Here is a 13004-nt window from a genome sequence, read left to right on the forward strand (position 1 = left end):
TTTTTTTTTTTTTTTTTTTGCGGTGTGCGGGCCTCTCACTGTTGTGGCCTCTCCCATTGTGGAGCACAGGCTCCGGACACGCAGGCTCAGCGGCCATGGCTCACGGGACCAGCCGCTCTGCGACATGTGGGATCCTCCCGGACCAGGGCATGAACCCACGTCCCCTGCATCGGCAGGTGGATTCAACCACTGCGCCACCAGGGAAGCCCTGAACCAACCCTTTTTTAACTTAATTATATATTTTATCTGGTCTTGCTAAAATATTATTTGTTTGTTTGATTTTTCAGCTGAATGAAGAAACTCAAGAATATATATTGAATCTTTTCCAGCGTTATGTTGATGACGGTTTAAATTTTATCAATAAGAAATGCAACCAAGCAATCCCACAAGTGGACATAAGCAAAGTTACTACGCTCTGTTGCTTATTGGAGTCTTTGATACTTGGGAAAGATGAAGTTAATTTGGCAATGGTAGGAAAGGTTTTCTTACTGCTATAAAACTAGGAAAATGTGATTATTGTATACATGCTCTGCAAATAAACAACTCCAAACTTTCTGTCATATGATTATTTGATTTTCAAGTTAATTTTCTAGGGGACTAATGACTATGAATAGATTCATGCAATCTCAGATTTGGAAAGAATTTAGCCTATAGATTACTCTGCTACTCAATGTTTAAACTTCCTTACAGTATAACATAATCACAGTGTGTGTCTACTTAAATACCTTCATGCAGTCATAAACATAGTTATAATAGTTGAAAGACAACCTTGAGCTTTTGTTCTACATGCTCCTTGCCATTCATTTTCCCATCAGAGTATTTAAATATATACTATTATAAACCATCACTCTGTGCACCATTGAATGAAATATAAGAAACATACAATGTGCCCTTTTAAAAATGCATAATTCTAAACAAAACAGACATTAGACTTTGCAATTTAAGATTCTTTTTACGTTAGCATATAAAATATTAAAATTCTTTCCCTTTGTTCTTTCAGGAGCAAACAAAACTGAACACCGTACTGTGTCAGACTTTTGTATTCTGTTACTTATGGTCTTTAGGTGGGAATCTAACTGAAAACTACTGGGATTCTTTTGATACATTTATTAGAACACAATTTGAAGATAATCCTGATGCCAGGGTAAGAGCCAAATAAAGTTAACTTTAACATAATAACTCTGAATCATTAAAATTAAATTTCAAGACTAAAACTTTAAAAGCCTTGGTCCTACTAAAAATTCTTCATGTAAAAATGTTTCTAAAATTATTCACTTTCTTAAACTATAGGTAACGTTTATTGTATTAAAAATTTTAGGAGTTCTCTCCTGGCCATGTGAAGAAAGTAAGGTATAAAAGTGTATAAAATCTCCCTACTATTAGCAAAAACATTGAATTTTAGTTTGTAAACTTATTTTTTCACAGTGTTATGGTTTAGCAATTCTGAAGCTACTTTCTGTATGTTCTAAAATTGAGCAAATGAATCAATATATTGAAGATAATGGCAACGAGGTTTCTCACTGTTAAGAGAAGGGACTTAACAAATATGGAAGAGAAAGATTAGAATGCACCTTGTGTTATTGGATTGGAATTATAGGTTTTGGTACTCATGGAATATATATATATGGGTCTATACATCCATCCATACATAAATTTCTTACTTCTGTCTGCTGAGAGGAACTAGAAGGAATGACACCTCAATAGCAATGAGCATACTTAGTTACTGATTTCTAAATACTATTCTCCATGAAAGAGAACCAAAGCACCTTAGTGAAACAGCTGATTCCAGTACTGAAGCAGGGAAAGTTCGAAGAGCCCAGAATATCTTTTGTCAGATAGTGAAGAAGTGCTTGAAGAATGACGGCACGTGTCAAAAGAGCACAGGAGAAGATTTTTCACTATGTACTCAGTTTTTTAATAGTAATATCCTATTATCTATTACTCTGTACAGCTGCTGTTGGATTTTTGTTTCCTGCCTTAGTAAATGGCCAGACAGCCATGTAATAGTAGCCAGAACTCAATGAGTGTTATAGATTCTTCTTTCTTTACTGACCTGAGTAAAGTGAATGGATTTTTTCTTCTAATTAATTTTTTTCAAGTATTTCCTCTTCTCTTCTTCCTTGTTGCCTCTGAATAACTCAGGTTCTTTTCATTTCTTTTCTTGGTTGTTAAAATAGCCTATTTATTATTCCCTTGCTTTTGGTCCAGTCCTGTCTAATTCACCTATACACCATTGTTTTTTAGAATTACAGGTTACAATCTATTAATTGGTCATGAAATCAGTTGAAAGACTCTTAACCCAATTTTTTAAAATGAAATATCCACTATCACAACTTTTAGTCAACACTATATTGGTGATCCTAGCCAGTGCAATAATGCAAGGAAAAAATAAACTTTAGAAAGGAAATGAAACTGTCATTATTTGCAGAAAACATAACTGAATATGTAGAAAATCCTGAAGTTTTCTTAAAAATAGAATAGAATATAAAATAGAGTGATAGTTGGGGTGAATATTATACATATTTGAACACACATATATATATGTATGTACCATGTCACCATGTCAAATTGAGTCACTGTCAAGTGTGCTTGAAACACCACTGCTCTGTACAGCTGCCAGAATGAACTTTCTGAAATGTAATCTGATCATGTCACACACCTACTTAGAATCCTTCACTGAACTCTTGCTGCAAGCTCTTTAATAAATGACATTTTTATAATTTGGCCCCATCTGTGTTTCCAGACTTATCTCTTATAGTCCCCAACATGCATGCCGCTTTCCATGGCTTCCAGACCTGTTTTCTGAGCCTGAACCCTGACTCCTTCTTCCCCATCCCCATCTCATCCCTTCTTTACCTTGCTTGAAGGACAAAGACTGACTCTTGCTTGTCCTTCAAATCTAAGTTGTAGCATCACCACCCCTTAGAAGCCCTCCTAAATCTCTAGCCACAACTATAACTCTCCTGCAAGTAGAAATGAGCCATCTCTCCTTTGTGAGTGTACTAAACTCCACTATAACCCTTATTTCTCCATGAGTATTAACTAATGTGCTTGTGTCCCCCAGGTAGATTACAAGGTCATTGAAGGCAGAGGTTGGGTCTCATTCAGCATTTTCCCCTAACACCAAACACAGTATTTGGCATGGAGTAAGCCCCTGAATGTTGGATTGAATTGAAAATGATTTACAATTCTAATATGGGGTTTTGATATAGTCAATATATCAGGTTTTTACTGTACTGCATTGCATGATTAAGCTTAAAGAATTAGACTCTGATCTTAAACAACTACTTTGCCACAAAGGAACAAAAATCCAAATCCATCCATGTTCCATGACTGCCTTTGTTTCTGTGTAAATATTTCTGTTGCCATGTGTCAATCCTATTGAAAGTGATGTTTAATTTTATACTCTAGCTTCCCAGTTCTGGTGATCTGTGGAGCATTCACATGGACTTTGACACCAAACGGCTGGATCCCTGGGAACAAATCATACCCACCTTCAAGTACAGCCGAGATATTCCGTTTTTTGAAATGCTTGTCCCTACAGCTGACACAGTGCGCTTTGGGTATCTAATGGAAAAACTACTGGCGGTCAGGCATTCAGTGCTGTTTACCGGAATAACGGGAGTTGGCAAGGTAGGAAACCTACATCAAACAAGAAGTTCTGTCCGAAACAAGGGCATGGTGAACTTAGAATTGTAAGCTCTGTAAATAATACCTTATTTCTCAGGGGAATTCCTTTTGAATTTTGATTATTTTTTCAGGAAGAATGTGACTGTGCTGAATCTATATCGACTGCACAGTTTGCCACTTTCTGAATAAATCCTGGGTGTCAATAATATATATAAACCAGAGAACCCTGTGGACCAATCTTCTGTGTTTGGGGGCTTTTATGTTGTGTCCTTTAGAAGTTCTAGGGCTGCCACTGCACATGTTAAGGTGGGAATTTGTCAAGGCAGTTTGTGTCCCCAATGGACTATTGATGAAGGTCAGTCTGTCCCCTCCTGCCCATTTACTTCTACCCAACACAGCGATGGTGTTTAGAAAAAGTGGAGTATAGAGGAAAAGGCTGATTGTTTGGTCTTCTTCTTGGTTTGGGGGGAATCCATATAAACAGACACTCACTGTTTCCCCTCTAAATTATTTCTGAGTTTCTAAATCTTACTATCAAATTGACTTGGATAGTAACCAAGATGGCTTTTGGTATGATCCTAAAATAAAAACTTTTGCTGAGATAGAGCTGATTAGGATATTTCTTTGGCTCTGATAAATATCATTAAACGGAATCTCCAGGAAGAGAAAGGCAGATATTTCAATCTGGCTTTAACCTCTGTCCTTTTCTGTCCTGTTTCTTACTCATTGTTCTGGAATATTACTGATATAGACAATTGAAAGATTTTATATTGAATGAGAAATCAATTAACATTTTTTTTTATTTTAAAGTCTGTTATTACAAAAGGACTGCTAAATAGAATTCAAGAATCAGCTGGCTATGTTCCTGTTTATCTAAATTTTTCTGCTCAAACTTCATCTGCAAGAACACAAGAGATCATTGAATCAAAACTGGAAAGGAAAAGAAAAAATATTCTAGGTAAGAATTATCCTTGTCATTTGTCTCACACAAATTAATTATTAAATACTAATAAGTCACATAAACCGTGTATGTAATAAAATTACAATTGGATATTTTCTTTGCTTAATTTATTTGTAAAGGTAATTCTGTTAATGGTATTCTTTCCTGGGTATAGATCTAGATATCTTACTGTTAGCAAGCAGGTAGTTTATTTCTATCATCACCTTCAACTCAGAATATCTTCAATCTCTGCCTCTCCAAGGCTTTCCCTCTCTCCACTCATGCCATGCTTTCAAACCTGCATTGATTTCCCTTTATTTAAAACAAACAAACAGGGGCTTCCCTGGTGGCACAGTGGTTAGGAGTCCACCTGCCAATGCAGGGGACATGGGTTTGAGAGACTGGCAGGATCCCACATGCCGCGGAGCAACTAGGTCCGTGCGCCATGACTGCTGAGTGTGCACTCTGGGACCCGCGAACCACAACTACTGAGCCCCCATGCCACAGCTACTGAAGCCTGTGCGCCTGGAGCCCATGCTCTGCAGCAGGAGAGGCCACCACAATGAGAAGCCCGTGCACCGCAACGAAGAGTAGCCCCTGCCCGCAGCAACTAGCGAAAGCCCGCGCACAGCATCAAAGACCCAATGCAGCCAAAAATTAAAAAAAAAAAAATTGAAAAAAAAACTCTTTATGTCTGGTGCACTGACTTATCTGAACTAAGTAGGGAATAAGCATGAAAATGTTTTGGTGTTTCCTTCAGTCAGCGCTTTCCGCCAAGCTTTGTGGGATCTCTCTCACCCTGCCTTATTAACCGCTTAGATAAATACCATAACCTTCTGGTCACTTGCAATTTTGAGTCTGGTCCAATGTAAAGCTTCAATCCAAACCCCAAAATTTATTTTTGTCTTTTTTTTGTTTTTGAAGTATAGTTGATTTACAATGTTGTGTTAATTTCTGCTGTACTGCAAAGTGATTCCGTTATACACATATATACATTTTTTATATTCTTTTCCATTATGGTTTATCCCAGGAGATTTGATATAGTTCCCTGTGCTATACAGTATGACCTTGTTGTTAATCAGTCCAAACCCAATTTAAAGCTCTTCCTCTCCTCTGCTGTAAGCCAGGTTTGTGGCTGGAGGCGCTGGAGGGATATGGGGGCTCTTTTACTCTTCCCACCCTCCCTCTAGGAGGCTCTAGTGTATCTGGATGGGAGGAGAAGGGAAGGACAAGGTTCTCCCTAACTGAAGTTTAGGTGGGCCTCTGTGGATTGCCCCTGCTTCTCCGTTGGCCTGATGGTTGTCCACGCTTTCAGCGTGGCAGGCTTCCAGGAGCAGGTTTTCTCAGGGCCTCCCAGAAGAATTGTGCACAGGCCAAGCATTGACCTTCCCACTGGAAGGTTCCCTGATGTTGGGAATCACGGTCTCAGCCCCACTTTGTCCCACCCTCCAGTGGCACATCCTGCAGCCTCCTGCTGCTGGGGTCCACTTGCCCAGCCCACAGCCCTCCTGGGTGGAGCACTAGGCAGAGCTCAGGCCCAGCTACCTTCCACATTGTCTATCATCTCACAGGCCCTGTCATGCCAGCTGCTTTCCTAGCCCCTCTCTGTTACCCTTTTCCTGCTCAGGTAGACGCAGGGCAAAGGAAGCCAGTCTTTCTGGTGGGGGCCCCAAATTTTTATGAATGGTACTCATAGCACGCCTCCCCACCCCTGACCTGCTACTTGGCTTCCAGAGGCCAGAAGATGAAGTGGGGCACTGAGTTTGCCTCATTCTCTTTGGAATTGTCACATGCTGGATGCCAGCGTAGTGGAGTCACTTCCTCTTCTTAAGTTATTCTCTCTTCTGTGTTATCACTCTTTTTTTTCTTCTGAATGTATATATTGACTTTCTGTAAGTTAAATATGCCATTGTACAGCTCCATTGCACTGGCTTTCCCTTTGATGTAATAAGGATGTTTTGAATATCCTGTCCTGTTTTCCCTGTAAGGGGTGGTGGGATGGCATTTATGTAAGGAAACTTTTGGGATTTTTCTGCTTCCTCCTGTGAAAAGGAAATGACTTTACTCACCCCAGGCCCAGGCCACACAGTTGGTGAGGGCAGTGGGAGTGGCTGGGATTGAGGAAGGTCAACTGAAGTGCTAAGATCCACAGCTTCTTGTCGGAGCCTGGATGGGGCCAGAGGGAGATCTCTCGTCCTCAAGACAAGACTCTGCTGGGACCCTTCTCACTCTGTAGAAAACTGAGCTCATTATGACCTGCACGGTGTTCACTGAGTCCAAAGCCTTACCTAAGTCTCGTCTTACGTTTACCAAGGGCAAATAATAATTCTTAAATTCATGTTGTTTCCTAGGAGCACCAGGAAACAAACGAATTGTGATTTTTGTTGACGATTTAAACATGCCCAGACTGGATCACTATGGCTCTCAGCCTCCCATTGAATTACTTCGGCAATATCAAGATTTTGGTGGATTTTATGACAGAAACAAACTCTTTTGGAAAGACATACAGGTTACTTTAGGTTTTAAATTACTTTGCATGTTTCAGTTTAAATGGCAGTGAAATATGGTGTATTCATTTGCTAGGGTTGCCATAACAAAGTACAACAGACTGGGTGACTCAAACTATAGAAATTTATTTTCTCACAGTTCTAGAAGGCGGAAGTCCAAGATCAAGATGTCAGTAGGGTTGGTTTATTCTGAGGCCTCTCTCCTTGGCTTATAGATGGCCGTGTTCTCCCTATGTCTTCTTATGATTTTCTCCCTGTATCCATGTCCAAACTGTCTCTTCTTGTAAGGACACCAGTCATATTGGATTAGGACCCACCATAGTGACCTCATCTTAACTAAATTACCTCTTTAAATACCCTACCTCCAAATACAGTCACATTGTGGGTTACGGGGAGTTAGGGCTTCAACACATGATTGGCCAAGAGGAGGCAGAGAAGGACACATAATTCAGCCCATGACATATGGCCTCTGCATTTCTTGTGTGTAACTCAATTCATTCAGTCTGTATTGGCTTCTTGCCATGCTTGATTCATGAGATTTATAGACAACTGAGACAGCCCCGGCCTCCTGGAGGGCTCAGCTTTGGAAGATGGATGAACATGTGTTTATAATGTAGGTTGATAAGTGGAAAGAGACTGGAGGGGAGCAGGGGTGGGCACTGGGTTGATGATGAGAGAATCCTTCCCAGAAGAGGTGATGTCAGAACAGGATTTTGCAGGCAGGGCAGGGCAAAGCAAGGAAAGGGAGTTATTTACATCTCAAAGCAAGTAATATGAGACACCATGGGGGTGTGGAATGTGAGCAGCAAAGCAGCAGGACATGCAAAGGTCAGCCCAGGGGGCCATGGTGCCATGATGAGGAATGTGATTAGGAGCCTCTGAAGGAAACATTGTAGAAAGATCCCCTTGGCTGCAGGGAAGGTATGGACTAGAGAGGAGGCAAGGCCAGAAGCATCTACAATATCATGTATTGACCAGTAGAACATGTTATGACCAGAGGCTCAAAGGAACCTAGCCCTGTATTTCCCCTAGGAGCAATGGTTCAGGGTGCATTAATTCAGTGTTCCTGGCAATTTTATAGAACACAGCTACCACAAAAAACAAGAACTGACTATACTTAGTATTTATTAAATATATTTTAACCTAAGGTACAAATTCTTACAATTTTTTAAGATTAGATTTTTACATAGGAGTATTTATACAAGATAGATGAGTTAGCTAAGTAACCTTGAGTAACTTATTTATCAACCAGGGCCTTGATTTTTTCATCTACAAACCGGAGATAACAACAGTGATCTCCTGAGGTGGTTGTGAGAATTAAGTCAGATAATGTGTTGGAAAATATAACACAATGCTGTCCTAGGGTAGGTCCTCCAAAACTGTTGGTTGAGTCCTACTGTTGGGATGGGCACATTGCATGTCCTTCTTTGCTGGGTGACCCGAGTGGATTTCTCTCCATACAGGATGTAACGATTGTATCAGCGTGCGCACCTCCAGGTGGTGGCCGCAACCCCGTGACCGCCCGCTTCATCCGACACTTCAGCATGTTCTGTCTCCCGATGCCCTCAGAGCACAGTCTGAAACAGATTTTTCAGGTGAGGCTGGATTCCAACTTGGGCAAGAGGGGAAAAGAAAACTTATTTGTTCCAAGATTCACACAGAACAGTCCGTTTCTAGGGAGCCCATCCATCATTTCCTCAGCAGAAACCAGGTAAGCACAGGGGCATCTGGGCAGTAGCTGATAGGCATTTGCATCATGGCCTTCTGCGTTTGTGGTCTCAGAGGTAGTTTTAGGAATGCAGAAAGCTGGTCAGAACACTGCCCCTACCTCTAAAGAAGGCTATGTCCCAGGCCCTTGACTCTCAGCAGATCTCATCCCTACCCAGCCCCAGCCTCTGTGCTCGTCTCCTCGCTGATCGCCATGTCTATGTCCACTTGCCCAGCAGACACCACCCCTGATAACCCAGCGGGCTCAGGCTCAACACATCAACCCAGAATTTATCATCCCTGCTGCCACCACCCCCCCAGCAGAAACAACCACACTTATTTCTTCCATCTGCACAAACTTCCCCAGGGGACCACTTCCTCGTCCTTTAACTGGGGAAAATAACTGTGTCTGCCCTGTAAGGGATCAGCAGAAGGGTTCAGAAAGTGCAAGGCATTAACCTAAGTAGAATGATGCGAGACCATGAAGCAGCATGACCAGAGCGAGTATGTCATACCAACCAGCAAAGACGCTCAGAGGAGACAGCCAGTGAGCTGAGTCCTACAAGGTGGAATTGACAGGGGTGGACAGAAACACACAGGTGAATGTGGTCACAGAGGCAGGAAGTGGTAATGTGTGCATCCAGGTAGGATGAGACAGGTGACTGGTCTGAAGAAACTGGCTTTGGTTGCAATCACCCAGGAGCCAAAGAGGCAGTGATACAGGCATAAAGTGAGCCTCTGCATTTACCTGCATCAGCCTCTCCTTCCAATGGGGTCTTCTTAGAGGAGAGAAAGGACCAGAACCAGTACATACACAACAGTCAGCTGGAAAGTGGTTTTCATATTGAAATTACATCCATGGGAAATTATTTTTAATAAATTTGAAGTCGTTCCAATAAGCTGTTTAGGAGCTAATGCCAAAAGGATACATAAGAACTGCCACATTTCGGAAAACTTTTAGAGAGTACTTTAGAATAGGAAAGGATGGGAGCTTATCTACCATAATTAAGTAGCAAGTACAGAACATGACAGGAAGTGGGTAACGGGGACCAACACAAGTATTAGACTTTTTTAAATCCTACCTTTTGTTGAGAACCTTTATGTGTATATTCTAAAGTTTGAAGTGAGTGATTCCCACCATGGTATCCTGACACACTTTGTGATGTGATCAGTGGTGAGGGGGTGTCCCAAGTAACTTATGCCTGATGATAAGGTACTAAATTCGCAAATTATTTTACATTTTAACAAATTCAAGCAAATTCAAAGTTACCCTAACAACAACAACAAAATGTCATTCTTAATGATTCCAAAATATTTTTTTGGGTGGGAGGAAGAAGGTAGAGTCTGAGCTCCTGGAAATGAAACTGATCCCAACCTTCAGCCTCCTCCCTCTGCCTGTGGGAATCACATCTACGGAAATGTGTCACTTACAGGAACATCAGCCAGCAAACACGTTACAGATGAAAACAGGCAGGAACTGCTTTTTCCCACTGTAACTTAGAGGCTATCATGTAAAACTCACCCTAGCCGTGGGTGGTAATAGAAATGAAATGCAGCAAAACTGAGAGATTCTGGGTTGGACTGCATTCAGGTGGGAAGTATATTTTTCTCATTAGCAGAACAGACTGGAGATTTTGTCTGTAGAAAAAAAGGCCTTGGATCCCAAACTTTTTTTTTTTTTTTTTTTTTTTTTTGCGGTACGCGGGCCTCTCACTGTTGTGGCCTCTCCTGTGGCGGAGCACTGGCTCCGGATGCGCAGGCTCAGTGGCCATGGCTCACGGGCCCAGCCGCTCCGCGGCATGTGGGATCTTCCCGGACCGGGGCACGAACCCGTGTCCCCTGCATCGGCAGGCGGATTCCCAACCACTGTGCCACCAGGGAAGCCCCCAAACTTTCTTTTTAATCACAGCCCATCTAAGCAGAGTTCACAGCCCACCTTTCCTGTCCTTATCATATGGAGGAGAAAGAACTTGGGGATTACCAAGAATTGAAAAAAGCAAAATCAATAAGTTAAAGTAAATTTGTTGTTTTGTATATATATGACAGTATTTATATATATGTAACTATACTATATATTAGATAGATATGGATGTAAACTGTGTTAGTATTTGTGTGATGGAGAATAAACAGACTGGGATTTTTATTTTTGTCATATTAGGATGGTCCTACTCAACATGAGGTCCAAAAAGGAGAATGTTAAATTCATGCTGGGGGCTCGGCAGGACAGTACCTCAAAAAGATAGTCCTCACAAACTGCTTTTACAAATAATGTTCAACAGAAGGCTCATTGAAAACAAATACTTTGATTTATTTCAAACTATGTCATATATGAGCCCCAAATCTAAAGTCACAGGGGCTGACTTGCAAGCATTTGATATGCACTCTGGTGCCTTCTCCCATAAGTAATTCCAAGGCTAATGGTGATGGGAGTTTATCTATTTAAAAATCTAATATGAGTTTCCCTAGCAACTGGGGCTAGAAGGCTAATAAATACGTACTTTCAGCTTGTGGCAAGTGATATATGAGAAGATCAGAGAGCCATAAGCGAGACTGACGGGAGGACTTATCTTAGATTGGGTAGTCAGGGAAGGCCTCTCTGAAGGACATGTAATATCCAACATGAAGGATGAGAAAGTCCCTGCAAAGCAGAGAGCCCTGTGGGAATGGGTCCTGGGGGAGAAGAGAGCATGGGTAGTAAGGCCAGGGAGGCTGACACAGCGTCTGGTGGGGAGAGAGGGTAAGGAGAAGAGGCTGGGCAGGGGCAGAGCATGCACTGGTGGGGGTGCAGGGCCTTATTTCCCTGATTAAAGGTAACAGAAGGTTGATGAGTGGGAATGGAGAGGCCAATGAGTAAGGAGGGAGTGAGGAAGCCCAGATGAAAAGGAGTGAGGGCTGGAATGGGGTGTCGTCAAGGGGAACAGAAGGAAGCAGGCAGATTCAAGAAATGTATTCAAGAGCGACTGTGGGGGACAAAGAAGGGCAGGTTTCAAAAGAGACTTCTAGGACTTCCCTGGTGACACAGTGGTTAAGAATCCGCCTGCCAATGCAGGGGACACTGGTTCGAGCCCTGGTCCAGGAAGATCCCACATGCTGCGGAGCAACGAAGCCCATGTGCCACAACTACTGAACCTGTGCTCTAGAGCCTGCAAGCCACAACTGCTGAAGCCCACGCACCTAGAGCCCGTGCTCCACAACAAGAGAAGCCGCCGCAATGAGAAGCCCGCGCACCGCAACGAAGAGTAGCCCCCACTCGCCGCAACCAGAGAAAAGCCCGCGCGCAGCAACAAAGACCCAATGCAGCCAAAAATAAATAAATAAATTTTTAAAAAAGAAGAGAAAAGAGACTTCCAAGTTCCTGATCTGAGTGGAGGGTGGGGCCATACACTGAGCTAGGGAAGCGGAAGGGTGGGGAGTTCACAGGTATCAGTAAGTCGAACTTTCAATATACATGAGGGTGAAAGTCTACAGATTTGTTGGTCATTCACCCATAAGAATCAGAGAGAGGACTTGAGCTCATTTCCAGACAAGTGTGAGCACTCCGTGAAGACCCTCTGGACCCACAGCCAGATGAGGTCTAATTACTTGAGAGTGGGTTCACGGTAAGTCCACTGGTCGGCTGTGAATGTTGCTCAGGCAGCACCAGACAGTCACAGAGGACAGAAGTGAGTCCATTCTGGAGAACATATTCTGAAATGGAAAGAAGAGGGTGTTTTTGTTTTTTGTGTTTTGAGTTTCTTTCATTGAAATGTAGTTGATTTACAATGTTGTGTTAGTTTCAGGTGTACAGCAAAGTGATTCGGTTATATGTATATATATAGTCTTTTTCATATTCTTTTCCATTACGGTTTATTACAGGATATTGAATATAGTTCCCTGTGCTAACCACTAGGACCTTGTTGTTTATCTATTTTATATATAGTAGTTTGTATCTGGTAATCCCAAACACCTAGTTTATCTCTCCCCCAGAAGAGTTTTTCCTTTAATTAATTTTTATTGGAATATGGTTGCTTTACAATGTTGTGTTAGCCTCCACTGCACAACAAAGTGAATCTGCCATACACATACAGATATCCCCTCCCTTTTGGACTTCCTTCCCATCCAGGTCACCACAGTGCATCAGGTAGAGTTCCCTGTGCGATACAGTATGTTCCCATCAGTTGTCTATTTTATACATAGTATCAATAATGTATATGTGTCAATCCTAGTCTCCCAATTCCTCC

General features: G+C 42.0%; 1 protein-coding gene across 1 annotated transcript in view; it reads left to right on the forward strand.

Moving 5' to 3' along the window:
• DNAH6 (dynein axonemal heavy chain 6) overlaps positions 1-13004 on the forward strand; it is a gene marked incomplete at both ends in the record, with an annotated part of 289518 nt that overhangs the window by 155232 nt on the left and 121282 nt on the right. The window contains 6 exons of the mRNA XM_082672762.1: positions 288-470; positions 1001-1144; positions 3412-3633; positions 4441-4588; positions 6922-7079; positions 8541-8672. Coding sequence (XP_082528888.1) covers positions 288-470; positions 1001-1144; positions 3412-3633; positions 4441-4588; positions 6922-7079; positions 8541-8672 — 987 coding nt within the window. The remainder of the gene's footprint in view (positions 1-287; positions 471-1000; positions 1145-3411; positions 3634-4440; positions 4589-6921; positions 7080-8540; positions 8673-13004) is intronic.

The sequence above is a fragment of the Grampus griseus genome (genome assembly GCF_964374135.1).
Source record: "Grampus griseus genome assembly, chromosome: 15".
Taxonomy (NCBI): domain Eukaryota; kingdom Metazoa; phylum Chordata; class Mammalia; order Artiodactyla; family Delphinidae; genus Grampus; species Grampus griseus.